This window comes from Molossus molossus, unplaced genomic scaffold (assembly GCF_014108415.1).
Source record: "Molossus molossus isolate mMolMol1 unplaced genomic scaffold, mMolMol1.p scaffold_m16_p_1, whole genome shotgun sequence".
Taxonomy (NCBI): domain Eukaryota; kingdom Metazoa; phylum Chordata; class Mammalia; order Chiroptera; family Molossidae; genus Molossus; species Molossus molossus.
In genome coordinates, this window is record NW_023425344.1 from 1,944,974 (window position 1) to 1,962,052 (window position 17,079).

Here is a 17,079-nt window from a genome sequence, read left to right on the forward strand (position 1 = left end):
GCATAGGTGTCACCAGTTGTGAACTGGTAGGGAAGGAGTCCACCCTATATCCCCTGTAGAACTCTTTTGCTTGTGCAGTTAAACCAAAAGTGCAACTTTTGACTGTAGCATGATGCCAGGCAACCCAAGGTTGAGGGACAGTGAGTCACTTCCCTACTGTGCCAGGTGCAGCCATGCAGGGCGCTGGAGAGGTGTGTTCAGCTGACTTGTGTCTGTCTAGAAGAGGGGCTGGAGTGGAATCCTTAATTGCCCGAGGGGATTTTTCTAGGCATTGAGGCTGCTGTGGAGAAACTTGTGGGCCAAGTCCACTGGGTCTGCCACTAAGGATGTTGCCACCCAGCCGCAGGACGCCTCATGGTGGCCCTGGAGCCTACCTGGCCCTTGGCGCTCAGCCTACAGAGCGCTGAGCGTGGAGCGCCATCTGTCTTCTTTTCCTGCCACATGACCTCTGTAGTTGCTGCCTCTCAGTTCTCAGCAAGCCAAGGAGCCATGCGGTCAGCAGGAGTAGTGCAGGGAGGGCCTGCTGGTCTGAGGACTACGTGCAGGGACGAGCCATGTGTGGGTCCTTTTACGTAAAATCTCTTAGCCTACAGTGTGTTGGTCCGTGATGACAGCAGATTCTCCCTTAATCTGTGTTACTTTGTGTTTGTTTCTAGGGATGTTCCGGAGAATCACAGCAGCTGCCTCTAGACTCTTCACAGCAGACAGCATCGAAGGCAGTTTCTACAGCCTGGAGAGCTTGAACGCCCGGGTGCGCTCCATGGTCCCCACACACCCGGCCCTCGTGCTGCTCTGGTGTCAGATCCTGCTGCTCGTCAGCCACACCGACTACCGCTGGTGGGCCGAGGTGCAGCAGACCCCCAGGTAGGTCTGCCTGCCGGCCCTGTGCTGGGCCTCTCGCAGACGGTCTGGCCCCTTTCCCATTGGGCTTTGTAAGGTTCTGCTACTTGTTCATCTTTCCTTCACAGACACTATTGTAGAGAAAAAAATGTGGTCTGACTCAAGGCACTCAGAATCCCCGCTGCTTTTTCAATGTGATTGGTTTGACAAGTTCTTTGACACTGTTCCAGCTTGTGGGCATTCTTGTCATGCCGCATCCCTCCTGCTAGGTTCTTGTCCTTAAATTGGTTCCAGAGCCAGACGTGTTGCAATGTCTTAACTTCTTGTAAGTTAAATATGGTTCTAGTTATTCTTAGATAATGAAGTAATTATTTAGCAACATTTCAAAACTGTTTGGAAATACCTTATTTTTCATTATTTAAAAAGACTTATTAAGTACCCTGCAGAAAGCATTCAGGTCTGAGCCTCAGTCTCCAGGTGCTCTGTCGCGCAGACATCTGCGCTGTGGCAGTGAGAGCTTAGGCGCCCACGGTGTCCTTGAGCAGTGCTTCGGGGCCGCGGGCGGCAGGAGGGAGCACTCCGCAGGGAGAGGCGGCCAGGGCTTCAGGCCGAGGCAGCTTTTCCGTGCTTGTGGGGAGACCGAGCCGTGGGGGCCTCGGGGTCCTGCTTGGACCGTCCTGTCCCCTGCAATGTCCTGTGTTAGCAGGTATCAAACTCGATCTTTGCTCTGTGTGGGAGCAGAGGACAGGTAATAGCTGCCAACCCTGAATCATGAAAATTTTCTCATGGTTTCTTCTGGAACTTTCATATCTTGAGTTTTTTTTTTACTATTTCAAGTTAATTTTTGCAAATGACCTAATGTAAGGCTAAAGAGTTATTTTTCTCCTTATGTATTGTTCTTTCAGCATTATTTGTTAAAAAGACTGTTCTTTCTCTGTTGAGTTACCTTGGCACTTTTCTCAAAACCCAATCGAGTGTGGGGACCTTCTCTGGACCCTGCATCCACCGCCCTCTGTATCGTCACGTCAGGGCCATTACTGTGGATCATTTTAGTCACCTAGCAAACCTCAGGAAACATGAAGGCCTTGTTCTTCATTTCCAAAATAGTCTCAGTTCTTTTATTTCTTTGCATTTCCATACCTGTATTTTAGAGTCAGGTTCTAACATGTGTACAGAAAAGCCTGCTGGGATCTTGATTGGGATTGTGGTGAGTCTGTAGGTTAATTTGGAGAGAAGTGTCGTCTTACTGATATTGAGTCGTTGGGTCTTTGAACGGGGTCTATCCATTTATTTAGATCTTCTTTAATTTGCCACAACATCTTGTATTTTTTTTTTTTAGTAAATAAGCATTACACATATCTTATAAATTTGTTCCTGAGTGTTTTGGAATGCAATTTTAAATGATAATTTAAAAAATATTTCATTTTCCTATAGTGTGTTATAGTCCATGGAAACGCAGGTGGCTTTTGTGTGTTGACCTCATATCCTGAGACCTTGCTAAGCCCACTCAGTAGCTCCAGTGGCCTTTCTGGGGTTCCGTAGGGTTTCCAGTAGACATGAGCACAGCACCCGTGGACAGAGACTCTTCCCTTCTCTTCTCTGCCCCAGCACACTGCTGGCCCTCCAGTATGGCTGGTGCTGTCTGTTTCCATTGGCCCTTGGAATGTCTTATTTGGGAAACTATTTGGTGTTTGGTAGGGCAGAGAAGATGGACTTCACCCCTGGATATCATGTGAGACACAGAAACTGCAGAGGTGTGAGGAATTGCAAACAGTTCATTGAACTTAAACATAGAGGTGTAGGCTGATTTCATCATTGGACTCTGATGGTTGACACATCCAAACAGCCCTGAAGGCTGACTAGTGTCAGAAGCCACAGGTGCCTCTCCCACCCTAGCTGTGTTGTATGTGGTGCGTCTCCTGTGCCAGGGTGGCTGCCAGCTGCTGAGTGCAAGGGGCCCTGTTCTTCTGGCCCCCATGCTCCCCATGCCTGTCCTCACACGTCTCGTTCTCTTGCATTGGTAGGAGTTTAACTTTCCCCGGTGTGTGTTCTCCCTCACCTTGGCGACTTCCCCATTCACACTGCATGACCTTCGTGGTTTACTCTGATGTTATGTCAGAAACCTCTGGCTCTGGGAATTGTGTTCTCTGAAGTGGAATAACAGAAATGCTTCACCAGATGGTCCGTGATTAGAGAAATGAACCGAAAGTGAATGTGGTCCAGGAAACAGCAGGTGTCCCCATTCAGCTGTTTGAAGGCAGTCTCCAGTTTGGTATACATTTAGGAGGTTTACACTGTGACAGTTTTTCTTAATCCTATCTGACTTAGTTCTTCTTGCTTTCTTTTTTTATAATCTTCACCTGAGGATATTTTTCTGTTTATCTTCAGATAGAGTGGGAGGGAGGGAGAGAGAGAGAAACATCAATGTGAGAGGAGCACGTCAACTTGCTGCCTTCTGCAGGACCCCAACCAGGGCCAGGGATGAACCGCAACCAAACTACGTGCCCTTAGCCAGAATTGAACACGTGACTCATTGGTCCACAGGCTGACGCTCTGTCGCTGAGCCAAACCAGCCAGGGCCCTTGCTTTCTTTTTTAATTTTTATTTCTTAATCTTTGCCCAAGGGTATGCTTATTGACTTTAGAGAGAGGGGTATGAGGAGAGAGAGAGAGACATTAATGTGAGAGAGAAACATCAGTTGCCTCCTGTACGTGCGTGCCCCAACCAGTAACTGAACTTTCAACCTAGGTATGTGTCCTAACTGGGAATCAAACCTGCAACCTTTCCGTATATAGGACGATGCTCCAACCAACTGAGCCGCTCTGGCCAGGGCCAGTTTCTTTTTCTAGAACATTTTGTATTGTCCCTCTCTATTATCCTGAAATAAAACTAGTGGATTCTATAACTGTTCTGTACTTAGATTTCATAACAATAGAATGTCTTCATGGCACTACAGAGGTGGAATTAAGGGAACACAGTGTAATTAGTGTTTATACTGGAGTGCTTCACGCCCCATGTTGGAAGGAAGTGCTGGCGGCAGAGCTACTGGTTACACCCTCCATTGTCCCCTCGCTGCGTGCTGTGAAAGATGAGTGTCTCTGTATTTCCAGAAGATAATAAAAATGGACTCTGGAAGTAGTAAATACAAAGGACACGCAGCCGTTTTATATAGACTCACCAGATATCGTCTATCACATTGTTATGGAGCACCCACACCCAGTTCCTGGCCCCGCTCCCCTGGGCACAGGCACACCACACAGGGTCTGCTCTTGTCATCTTATTTTCAGGACTGCAGAGACTTGTGATTTGCTTTTGATCTCTCCCGCCTTCGGTGGACTGTTAGGGTCTGCCCACATGTGCCATGGCACTGGGAGTGGTGTGGTCTTCCTAGCCATCCGTTCTGAGGCCTGCACGTGCAGTTCTGGATGTGGGATGCTCCTTCACAGACACATCTGTCCGAGGTCTCTGGAGATTTCCCTGCTGCAAATTGGGAGCCTTAATCCATGTCTGACCCTGCATGTGGCCTGTTGCAGAAGGACAGAAGTGGGAACACACAGGTTGTGGTCTTGGTTTGCACAGGGCGTGTCAGTTGTGGTGCTGCACACGGCGTTCGTTCCTGCGATGGCTGAGGACTGTTCTGCTCATCCATTCGCCAGGTGAAAGCAGAGAAATGGTAGATTTGCTTTATACCAGTTCTCTTCTAAATCCTGAGGCATAACGGGAAAAAGCTGACACATTTCCGAATATTCTTGCCCTGATGTGACCTCTGTCTCGCTAATCCTTAGCAGAGATGCACAGGTCCCTGCCACCCAGGGATGGAACTGACCTAGGCAGACGTAGCAGCCGGAGGGGCTGTTTGTGAGTGTGGCAACCACTGTGCTTTAAGTGGTGGGGCGGAACGGAGAATCTTGAGATTTATACTTTCCATCTTCTTTGAAAGAAGACTGAGCGAGAAGGAGGAATAGGAATGCAGTTCCTTCATAGTGGGGAATGACTTTTGCAGAAATACTTCTACACAGGGTTTCTATAACAGCATGTGTACTGCGGGCACGTCTAGAGTTGAAGCATTTCACTGGCAATCGAATTGAAACAGGAACCTGAAGGCCTTCTGGCCTTGACAGCTCCATGCAGACCACAGCTGGGTCCGGCAGCCAGTGAGCTCGAAGTGAGTGTGTGGCAGACGTGCAGCTCGTGTGGTGTGCCCTGTCTGTGAAGGCCTCTGTTTCCTTCAGTTCCTGTGTGCGCTTCACCAAGGCCAGAGGGGGTGACAGAGCATATGCTACGCAAACTGCGTGGCTGCTTTGGAAGTCCCTGCTTCAGAACTGGAACTAACCTGATCACCTGCAGCATTTTGAAAGTAGGCTTGCTGCCTCCCGGAACCCATGGCAGTGCATCTGTTTTTCCTTCCAGGAGACGCAGTCTGTCCAGCACGAAGTCCCTGAGTCCTCAGATGTCTGGAGAGGAGGAGGATTCCGATTTGGCACCCAGACTTGGCATGTGCAACAGAGAAGTAGTCCGGCAAGGCGCTCTTATTCTCTTCTGCGATTATGTCGTGAGTGTGGAAACATGGGGGTGGGAGTGGGCCTGGGGAACCCCGTGCACACGCCACTCTGCACACTGTCTTAGGACTGACCTCCCACTTCCACGGAAAGTCCAAAGTTGATGTTTAGTCTTGCTCTGACATAAAGTGAGGAACCAGATGTGACCGTTGGTGGCGAGATTTTAAGTTTGTCTGTGAAAGGTTTCGTTCAGCTGTCGCTTGTTGAGCACCCACGGAGTGACCGCTCCGGGTGAGTCGGAGTGCTGAGCAGTCTCTCCGTGTTGGAGAAGCAGTGGAGTGACAACAGGAAGACGAGCTGGGAGCAGGGACTGGAGTGGGTTCTGAGTAACAGCTTTCAGTCTGTGGAGAAGGGTCAGACGTTCTCTGCTGCATTTAAATAGACTCCTGTCTGAGTGCCTTCTCTTCTTACCATTGTTTTGTTTATGGATTTCAGAGCAAGAAAAGGAGAGATAGGAACATCGACTGGCCCCTCCTGCATACCCCCATTGGGGACCGGGCCCACAACCTGGCATGTGCCCTGACCGGATCCAGTAGGCGACCTCTTAGTGTGTGGGTTGACGCTCCACCACTGAGCCACACTGCTGTGCACCATTTTTTCTTAAAAATATAACTTGAATTTTTGACCAGAAAACTGGCATCACATGTTTAACGTAGAAAATTTCCAAAAACCAAATAAGTAAATAGAAAGAAAAAAATCTTTTGTAATTGCATCACTCAAAGGAAGTTCTGCCCTGGCTGGTTTGGCTCAGCGGTTGGAGCGTCGGCCTGCGGTCTGGAGAGACCCGGGTTCGGTTCCCATTAAGGGCACGTACCTCGGTTGCCCTTTGTCCCCGACCCTGGTTGGTCATATGGGTGGCAACCACTCGATGTGTCCCTTTCACATCGATGTTTCTGTCTCTCCCTCCCTCCCACTCTATCTGAACAAAATATCAAAAAATGTCCTCGGGTGAGGATAAAAAAAAAAAAGAAGTTCTTATATTTGTTACACTTTGGTTGGGGTTTAGTACTTTTTCCACCAGTATAAAAAATACACGTTTCTGCCCTGGGCGGTTTTGCTCAGGGGTTAGAGCATCGACCCATCAAGAGTCGCAGGTTCGATTCCAGTCAAGCGCACATACCTTGGTTGCGGTTCATCCCTGGCCCTGGTTGGGGCCCTGTGGGAGGCAACCAGTCGATGTATCTCTCTCACATCTACTTTTCTCTCTCTCCCTCCCTCCCTCCCTCCCACTCTATCTGAAAATCAATGGAAAAATATCCTCGGGTGAGGATTAAAAAAATACACATATGCATCTTTTTGGTACAAACGCAGTACCGTATACATAATGCCGTTGAGTCACCAAACACTATTAGACATTCTGAATCGGAAAAGGAAGTATGCACTTTCTTCTTCAACTGAACTAGTCCTCCTCAGTATAGTTTTTGTTGTTGTGATAGCAGTTTATTAATATTCCTTTTTTGCTTTACATTTTTGCTGTTGAAATAGTTTTTCTATCTTGTTACACTTCTGAGAAGTAATATAATTATATAACATATATGTATTCCAGAATGGGTATTTCTCATTTTCTGATAAGTTTTAAATGAAATTGCCTCCCTTTCTAGTTGATATGTGGAATCCACTCATATTTTGGATTCAGAAATTCTATCAAAACTATGGCAGTTATCGGGAATTCTCTATTTCCACTGACCTGTTACAAAACTGGAGAACGAGTAACTGGAGGAGTCCCTCAGCAGGCGAGACTGAAGCCTGGGAGAGGGCAGGGGTGGCCGTGGACGAGAGTCCCAACTCGGGGCCAGTCACCTGTAAGGGCAGCACTCACCGTTCCTGCTGCCCTGGGGTGGCATTGGCTGTGGCTGGTGCCCGTGGCTTCCCCACTGCCCTGGGCCATGCTCTCTCTTTCTCCAGCCACTGTCTGGTGTCCCTTGGAGCTGGACTGCTGGGTCCCATTCCCCGGTGGGGTCTCACTTGGCATGGTCTTAGCACACTGTGTGGAGGGAGGAGACAGGCTCTGTGGAGGGAGTTTCTGCCTCCTCAGTTGGTGGTGGGCAGGTGCTAGCTATTTCAGTGAGGACTGTAGTTGGGCTTTGCTTCCCCATCACCCCTCTGGGCTTTTCAGTGGCTTTGCTATCTGTTCTCTCCTGGTCTGCTTGAGAGCGAGTCTGTGATTATCTTTTTCCACAGTGTCAGAACCTACATGATTCCGAGCACTTGACGTGGCTCATTGTGAACCACATCCAAGATCTGATCAGTCTGTCCCATGAGCCTCCTGTGCAGGATTTCATTAGTGCCGTTCATCGGAATCCCGCCGCCAGTGGCCTTTTCATCCAGGCAATTCAGTCTCGTTGTGAAAATCTCTCAGCTGTAAGTCTCCTGGGAGCCACTCTAGTCAGCCCCGGCTTTCTGTTTCTGACAGCTGTTGGAGTTTTAACTGCTGACTTCCGACTGGCTGACCCCTCTTTCCTTCTCTCCCATGCCAGCCCACCACCCTGAGGAAGACCCTTCAGTGCTTGGAAGGGATCCACCTGAGCCAGTCAGGCGCCGTGCTAACACTGTATGTGGACAAGCTTTTGTGTACTCCGTTCCGTGTGCTGGCTCGCATGGTTGACACCCTTGCTTGTCGCCGAGTAGAAATGCTTTTGGCTGCAGATCTACAGGTACTGAACCCAACACTGAAACTGGTGTTTACTGAAAACCTAGCAGGGCAAGTCAGACAGTTGGCTGGTGTTTTCCTCCTCAGGCATGCTCTCTGCGCGGCCCGAGAGAAACACATGTAATGTGTGTGAGTGGTTGTCCTCATGTGTCTGACATGGGTGCTTCTTGTACCTTCTTCTAGTCTACCTTTCTACGATAGACGTACACGTCTGTATCCTCTGTGAGTCAGAGCGAGGTTGTTGATTCATGGTGTGTTGCAATCCCTGATGTGTTCCTGTCTACTTTAGAGCAGCATGGCCCAGTTGCCAGTGGAGGAGCTGAGCAGAATCCAGGAGCACCTTCAGAGCAGCGGCTTAGCTCACAGGTAATGCCACAGCCAGGTGTTCCTTGCTTTTGGATATAAAGACTTAGAGTTGTAACAAGGTGAGCAATTGATGTGCTTCCTAGACCGGTTTACTGTAGAGGACCTTGGCCTTGATAGAGAGTCCTCCTGCCTTACACACAACTGGATGTCACTGTGTAAAAGGTCAAGAGCGACTGGCAGGCCCCTCTGCTGCACTGGTGGAGGCGTGCCTGCGCTCGCGGGCTGTCTGAGAGGTGGTGCTCCTCGTGCCTCTGTTCACCTAGCCGCGGACGGGAGCACGGATCGTCAGCTTTATCTCGGCAAGATCGAAGCCTGTCACCTAACTGCTCAGCACGAGTGGTCGACTCTGAAAGACCTTACTCAATTCTTGGCGTGCATCTTGTTAAATTTTATTTCTTGATAGCTATTTATCATCTAATTTGCTTGCAAAGTCTTCAGAGCCTTTATCAGAAACTATGACATCTGTCTATGAGTATATTTTCATGACTGCAAAATCAATTAAGAGAAGCTTTTACCATTTTTCCTCCTCGGAGGTGGGTGTGAGGGGGGAACATGTGAGAGAGAAAGAGAATATCATTATTTGCCGTGACTCAGTCTTAAGAGTAGCTTATTGAAGGTGTCTGTCATCAGGCAGGGGTGTGATGGGTGGGCAGGGCCCCATTTGGAATGCCCTCTCAGGACAGTGGGCTGAGTTATGTCATAATTTGCATGGTGTTCTCCTAGCAGACGGTCGGAGGTCAAACTGTTGTTATTGTTTGACCCTAGAGTTACCACTCAGCCCAGCTGAGGAAAATTATAAATGTCTTGCACCAGATGAGGTGATTCTTCTGTGGAATAAACATAAGTTGGTGTAAATGACGTCTTGTCTGGGGACTTTGTGCACATGGGTCTCAGAGCAAACAATGTGTTCTGCGTTTGTAAAGAGTGCTTCTATTACTGTTATTCCATGGATTGCCCATTACGTGTTTGAGTATAAGTGAAACTTCTGAGAGAGACTTACGGGGCATAAACTGTGGTTATTGAAATTAACAAGTTTGCATTGTGACTTATTTGAATTTTGATCAGAAGTAGCTCTGAAGAGAGTGTCGGTCACATTGCATCTCACTTGAAGAAACACTGTCATGTCTTCCTGTGAGGCTGGGCTCTAACCCACGTGTGATTGGATTCCAGACACCAAAGGCTCTACTCCCTGCTGGACAGGCTTCGTCTCGCCACCGCACCAGGGTCACGTGGCCCCTCTCCTCTGGTCACGTCCCACCCGCTGGATGGGGATGGGCCCCTGGCTCTTGAGACAGTGAGTCCAGACAAAGTAAGTGTCCAGAATGTCTGTGTGTGATGCATGGGCCCAGTCAGGGCACTGAGTGTGGAGTGGTGGTTCAGGTAGGAGGGTATTATGGCACCTGGCATGGATCTGGAGGGCTCCTGGCCTGCTCTGTTCTTGCCAGCCATGTACAGGGCCCATCACACATGATACCTGAAGTCCAGCCCATGTTGTTAACGGGGTGTGGGCTAAGGAAGGAAATGCTGACTTGGGACACTTGTGGCAGGGGTGGCAGAGTCATTGATGGGAGGAGCAGGAATGGGGTGGCCACAGTCTGCACACACACCTGCACAGGCCTTTAAGTGCAGGCCCAACTTGACCTGTCTCCCTCTCCTTGCACCTGCTGACCTCCTGTATAGTGACCCTACCACCCCAAGGATTCTGGTACGAACCTGGAGATCACTTGGGCCCTTGGAAGATAGTTGGTACTCTGCTTTCCTGGAGGGAATTCAATTAAATGTGGATTGGGTTTCAAAAACGTACAGCCCAGGCATAGTATAGCTTCAGCTAGCTCTGCTTTTCTGCCGTGCTGCCCTGAGGAGAGGAGCAGAGCTGCCTCCGCAATGGTGGGTGGTGGGAGTGATGTCAAACGGTGCGGGTGAGGGCACAGGGCCTGCGACGCTCAGTACTGCCAGTGAGTTTGAAGGACAGGTGTCTGTGTACCAGGGGAAGAGGAGAAGGAGCGGTTGTCTAGATAGTAAAGCAGGTTCAAAGACAAACCTTTGGAGGAGGTCCTGTGGCTTGAGAGGCAGCCTGCATGGCCAGCCAGAGGTCGTTTTTACAGAACTGCGTTCACAGTCCAGGGAAGCTACTGGTGTTCTGGTCCGCGGCAGTAGTGCAGACAGCACCTCCAGTAGAGCTGAAGCCCCTGAAAACCCTGTCCCACTTAAGGCCATTACTGACCTTCTCTTCTTCTCAGGATTGGTACGTACGCCTGGTCAAATCCCAGTGCTGGACGAGGTCCGACTCTGCACTGCTGGAGGGGGCTGAGCTGGTGAATCGGGTCCCTCCCGATGACATGAGTGCACTCATGCTGAACTCGGTACGACGGGCAGTGGCTGCTGGGAACCCCACCTGCCTGCTGTGGCTCAGACACACACAGTTTCTCCCGTCAGGCAGACCACTAGAATGCATGCTACTCGCCTGACTGCCTCAGTGGCAAGAACTCTAGTCCAGGCAGGACAGGGCATCATTTCAGTCCCATTAGAGTGCAGAAGAAGGCATTTGGTGTTTGGTTCAACTTATCGTACGTCTAAAGAAAATGGGTTCTCATAAACTACGGTCCACTGTACTTGCTTGTTCTCGTGGGCGTGAGGAAAGGCATCGAATGGTGTCACTGGCGTCACTCGTTGTAACTTAACACTCTCGTAGTGCTCTGGAGACTGATCTCTGGTAAGTCTCCCTCCCCATGCCAGTGAGGCCCCGCCCCCAAATGCAGTGAGGCCCCTCCACCCCCTTGGATGTCACAAAGGCCCCCATGCTGTGCACAGCTGGTCCAGGATGCCCTTGCAAAGCTTTCATGTCCTTGTCCTCTGCTCTTGGGCAGGTCCTATAAGGAATGGGGGGAACCCCCTTTTCTGTATTCTCAACCACAGCCCTAACAGGTACCTCCTCAGACCTGCAGGGTGGGCAGTGGGCTGAACTTGAGGTGTTTTAGTGCTGCCTTGTGATGGACCAAGTGGGATGGGAATGAAACAACGGCAGGGACCTGGGTGGGGCAACCAAGACTGGGCCAGATGTGCACGAAGAGTGTGTCCCCAGGTGCTGATTCTCATCCATTCCTAAGTAAGAGCTACACTGAAGAAATAACAGGAGAACTGGCTCAGAAACAGTTGGCTAATGTAATTTTAAAATCCATTCAGTGAAAGCTGATTTGCTAAGTGTTCTGTTTGTTTAATGACCAATTTGTTGAATATTCCGAATTAGATCATTGGGCTTGTAACAGCTTTTAAAGATTCTGGCTCTAAAAGACAGGTTCAGTTTTGGTCACTGATGGTGACATGTGCTTTTCTGATACTAACTGAAGACTGACATTCCACCTGAAAGTTGGCCAGAAAATCCTTAAATGGTTTTAAAAAGTTGGCAAAATAATACAAATTGCAGTGTTATATAAAATGCTGTTTTTCTGCCCTGGCCAGTTTGGCCCAACAGTTAGAGCATCGGCCTGCGGACCACTGAGTCCCAGGTTCGATTCTGGTCAAGGGCACATACCTCGGTTGCAGTTCGTCCCGGCCTTGGTTGAGGTAGTGCGGGAGGCAACCAGTCGATGTGTCTCTCTCACGTCGATGTTTCTCTTTCTCCCTCCTTCCCATTCTCTCTGATGATAGATGGAAAAATGTCTTCGGGTGAGGATTTTAAAAAAAAAATCTATTTTTTCCAACTGATGAGAGAGAACATCGATTGGCTGCCTCCTGCATGCCCCTCACTAGAGATCGGGCCCACAACTTGGGCATGTGCCCTGACCGGGAATCAAAACAGTGACCTCTTGGTGTGTGGGTTGATGCTCAACCACTGAGCCACACTGGCTGGGCGGTACTTTGATTTTTATTTCAGCTATTTTTGAACATAACCTACTTTTTTCAAATTTTGGGAATGTCAAAGTGTCTCACTGATTTCTTGCATGACACATCAACTCGATTTGTGTTTTTATCAGTTAAAGTTTAGTCATGCTCAGTTTGAAGGCATAGTAGAATGAAAATACTTCTTTAAAATTAAAGCACCCAAAAGAGACCAGAATATATTTCACTGAGCATATGTTTAAGAGTTACTCATTTATTAATAAAAAAAAGTAAAATATCCTGCCCTGGCCGATTTGGCTCAGCAGTTGGAGCATTGGCCTGTGGACCAGATTCCCAGGTTCAGTTCCCGCTAGGGGCACGTACAAAAAAAAAAAAAGAAGTAGAATATCCTTATAATTTTTTTTTTTTAAATTTTTTGTTCAGGTAGAGTGGGAGGGAGAGAGAGGAAGAGAGAGAGAGAGAGAGAGAGAAACATCGATGTGAAAGGGACACATCGAGTGGCTGCCACCCGCACGATCAACCAGGGCCAGTGACAAACTGCAACCGAGGTACGTGCCCTTAGCGGGAACTGAACCCGGGTCTCTCAGGACCGCAGGCCAATGCTCTAACCACTGAGCAAAACCAGCCAGGGCTCCTTATAATTTTTTTTATGGTATACTAATCTGTTATCTTAGACATGTTTGCGCTATCCTTCCTTCTACTGGTTTTCTTGCCTTATTGAAAATTTGTAATCATTGAACCTTTAATGCCTTGATGCAGGAGTTCAATTTGAGCCTGTTAGCCCCATGCTTAGGCTTGGGCATGCGAGAAATGTCCAGAGGCCAGAAGAGTCCCCTCTTTGAAGCAGCTCGTGTGGCAACTCTGGACCGTATGACCAGCGTGGTTCAGCAGCTTCCTGCTGTCCATCAAGTTTTCCAGCCCTCCCTGCCTACGGAGCCCACCGCTTACTGGAGCCAGTTGAACGATCTGTTTGGTAATTAAAGTAAAAATATCTTTATTTATTTATTTATTTTAAGATTTTGTGATTGATTTTTAGAGAGAGAGGAAGGAGGAGAGAGAGAAAAACATCAGTTGGCTACCTCCTAAACACCCCATACTGGGGATTAAGCCCAAAACCTGGGCATGTGCCCCGACCAGGAATCAAACCAGCAACCTTTTGGTGCATAGGATGACGCTCAACCAACTAAGCCACACTGACCAGGGTTAAAAATGTTTCTTGCCTTGGCCGGTTTGGCTCAGCGGTTAGAGCGTAGGCCTGCGGTCCAGAGAGACCCGGGTTCGGTTCCCGCTAAGGGCATGTACCTCGGTTGCAGTTTGTCCCCGGCCCTGGTTGGTCGTGCAGGTGGCAGCCACTCGATGTGTCCCTTTCACGTCGATGTTTCTCTCTTTCTCTCTCTTCCTCTCTCCCTCCCACTCTATCTGAACAAAAAATGGAATAAATGTCCTCGGGTGAGGATTGAAAAAAAAATGTTTCTTATGTTTAAAAATGCTAGAGTCCCGGCCGGTGTGGCTTAGTGGATTGAGCGTCATCCCATGGACTGAGAGGTCCCAGTTTGATTGCCAGCCAGGGCACATGCCTGGGTTTCAGGCTTGATTCCCAGTAGACAGCAGGCAGGAGACAGCCGATCGATGTTTCTCTCTCACATTGATGTTTCTATTTCTTCCTTCCTTCCTCTCAAAAAAATAAAAAACATATTTAAAAAAAAAATGCTACAGAGCTGGTATCATGCTTTGCACCTAGTAAACATAGTAAATGCTGTTGCTCAAATAAGTTGAAAGCTTTTACAGAAGTAACTGAGACATGGCACTGGGGTCCCCAGCTCCGCATGCCTTTTGGTGTGTTGGCTGCTTTGCCGTTCGTTGACGCAGCCTGGGCTTAGCCCTGGAGGTGTGCTAGGACGGAGCCCAGGGAAGGCGGTCTCCAAGCCCACACGTCAGAGGATGTTCTGGTGTACTCTTGAGGGACCTCATCTCAGGAAATCGCCTGACCGCCATTCAGAGGTCAGGAGCCTCTGCAGAGCTCCGCCCACCCACGAAGATGTTTTGTTTCAGGGGATGCCATGTGGTATCGCTCCCTGACCGTCCTGGCCCGAGCCCTGGCCCAGTACCTGCTGGTGTTCCCCAAACTGCCTGGCCGCCTGCACCTTCCTCCGGAGAAAGAGAGGGACACTGTGAAGTTTGTGGTCACAACTCTGGAGGTAAGGTGGCTTGGGAACTTGGAGTTTCTGCGGAGGAGGGCACTGTCATCTGACACAGGCAGCTGTGCAGTCTCAGCGCGCCACGCCTTACCTTCCTGAGTGCTCGCACTCCCGATTGACAGCTGCCTCTGACATTGGTGATACAGCACTCCCTCCTCCTTCGGAGCTGAGGAAGGGAGGCTGCACCCCGCCTGCACCCATCTCCCCCCAGTCCCCACCTGTGGCTGGTTTTCACTGTGTCCAGGGATCAGGCTTAGGGGAGCGGGCGACAGTCATAGCAGTAGGACAGGTCAGGGAGGAGGGCTGCACAGGAGAAAGGAGGGTCAGGGAGACACTGAATGATTGACGGGTGAATGCAGGCCTTCTGGGGTTTCTGCAGGACGGGGGTCAGCATGCGCTCACATGGGAACATCCGTCCTTAACTCTAAGATGCCTTTGATTTTAGCACAGGCCATCTATTTAAAATTTTTCTCCAGGGAAAAGGAAGCATTCATTACAAATGTAGTGTGGATCCTGATTTTCAGTACTTGAGAAATAATCTGGGAAATTTACTTTTTTTTTTAATCGTCACCCGAGGAAACGTTTCTACTGATTATAGAGAGAATGGAAGGTTGAGGGGAAGAGAGAGAGAAATGTTAGTGTAAGAGAGAAATATCAATCAGCTGTCTCTCATGCATGCCCTGATTGGGGATTGAACCCGCAACCTGGGAATGTACCCTAACCGGGAGCTGAACCCCAGACCCTTCAGTGCATGGAACCATGCTCCAGCCAACTGAGCCACACCAGCCAGGGTGGGAGTTTATTATGTTTTAAGATGAGCAGTAAACCTGGACTTTTCAGCCATGTGTTAGTGTTCAAAATTACCCCCAAATGTGTACATGTTGTGAATGCATTGCCTTTCCTACGACTTTGGGAAAGAGTCTGTCTGCGTCCTTGAAGCTGGACAGCAGAGCTGCGTGGCTGGCCTGAGCCGTGTGAAGTCATTCATGAGGCCTGAGCAAGTGTTTACTTGAAGCCAGGGCGAGTCAGATGGCTGGACCCCTGTTCTCTGGGTTTCCTTGTAGCAGGAAGACTGGCAAGCATAGGGTCACTGTAGAGTGACCACTGCTGACTCTTGTGTGCTCTCTGTGTGCAGGATGAGACACTTCCTGCACCACCTTCCTCGGGGCTCACGCAGCCCTGCAGGATGGGCTCTGATTCCCATTCTACAGATAAGGGAAGCAGAGAGGTCCTGTGACTTGCCCAGGTTCACACAGCTAGGACGTAGCCACTCTGGCATTTGAAGCCAAGGTTGGCCGTCTTGGGAGCCCCTACTCTCAAATGCAGTCTTCTTGACTGCCACAGAGGCAAGGCCAGTGCGGTCTGGGACCCGAGGAAGAGGCTGGCCTCGAGTGGCCAGGGAAGGATTTCCAGAGGAGCCCACGGAGCTGAAGGAAAAAGGCGCAGCCAGGTCAGGGTGGAGGTTCTGGCAGAGAGGGGAGACCTGGGCACTTTGGGAAGCAGGTGGTCAGGATTGAACAGAGGGAGTGGAAATGCCAGCCCGTCCCTGTGGAAGGGCAGGGTTGTCGGGACCTGCTGTCCTCCAGAGCCAGGAGTTGTCTGCTCTCCTGACAGCACCCGCAGCAGGAAGGACACCTGGTCTGAGCCTCTCTAACGTAGATCTTCACCTGTAGGCACTGGCATGGCATCTGACCCACGTGCAGATCCCACTGAGCCTGGACCTGCAGGCCGGCCTGGACTGCTGCTGCCTGGCCCTGCAGCTGCCTGGTCCTTGGAGCGCGCTGTCCTCCCCAGACATGGTGACCCATGCCTGCTCCCTCATCCACTGCGTCCGCTTCCTCCTGGAAGCCAGTGAGTCTGGGATTTCCGTGTGTTTCTGTCCTTTGTCACTGAACCAGTAATCAGCTCCTCAGATCTACTCACCTGCTTGCCAGGTGTTGAGTTAGGAATTGGGGTGTAGAGGTGAATAAAATATGGGCCTTACCTTGATCTTCAGGATCTTGAAGTTTATGCTAGGATTTAACCTGAATTGGCTTTTATGGTCATTCCATTCAGATTTTGCAGCTCCAGCCTTCATAAAAAATACTTTTAATTTTATGTGTCTCTGATCTCTGGTCCTTGTTGACTGTTTCATGCTTTTAGTTCTAAATGATTATAGATTAATGAGATTACATTCAAAAGATTACTTGTTTTCTGTTATAGTCTAAATGCTTGTTTCTATACTGCATTGTAATATTAATGTATTGTAAAATAAGAATGAGTTATTCTTTTCAAGGGACAGTGTCCTCAACAAGGGTCATTAGCCAAAATTTTTAATAAATTGGACATTACAGCTTACATGTTGAAGGGTGTTTTGAAGTTCTGTGTTTTTAAATTGAACATTATAGAGTGGTGTTTTGAAGTTTCCTTGTTTAAATTGTTTTCATCTGTGTGTGTGTGTGTGTGTAGTCCACAGTCCACTTGAGAATGAAGACTCAGGGAGTAATTTTTCAGAGGCAGACTTGTTAGGGCTGCCGTGTGTTTTTTTTCAGCAATGAATCATGAGTTGCCTGATAAAAAACCTTCAGGGTTGGGGTGGCAGCGGCAGACCGTGGGGGGACTTAGAAATCTGAACCCAGGAGCCCAG

General features: G+C 49.2%; 1 protein-coding gene across 2 annotated transcripts in view; it reads left to right on the forward strand.

The window, feature by feature from the left end:
• The window catches only part of HTT (huntingtin), a 149,610-nt gene that overhangs the window by 103,653 nt on the left and 28,878 nt on the right, over positions 1-17,079 (forward strand). For both annotated transcript variants that reach the window (XM_036274985.1, XM_036274991.1), the window contains 10 exons: positions 657-864; positions 5,251-5,392; positions 7,581-7,760; positions 7,877-8,053; positions 8,339-8,415; positions 9,586-9,724; positions 10,656-10,778; positions 13,015-13,228; positions 14,308-14,453; positions 16,127-16,304. In XM_036274985.1, the coding sequence (XP_036130878.1) occupies positions 657-864; positions 5,251-5,392; positions 7,581-7,760; positions 7,877-8,053; positions 8,339-8,415; positions 9,586-9,724; positions 10,656-10,778; positions 13,015-13,228; positions 14,308-14,453; positions 16,127-16,304 (1,584 nt within the window). The remainder of the gene's footprint in view (positions 1-656; positions 865-5,250; positions 5,393-7,580; positions 7,761-7,876; positions 8,054-8,338; positions 8,416-9,585; positions 9,725-10,655; positions 10,779-13,014; positions 13,229-14,307; positions 14,454-16,126; positions 16,305-17,079) is intronic.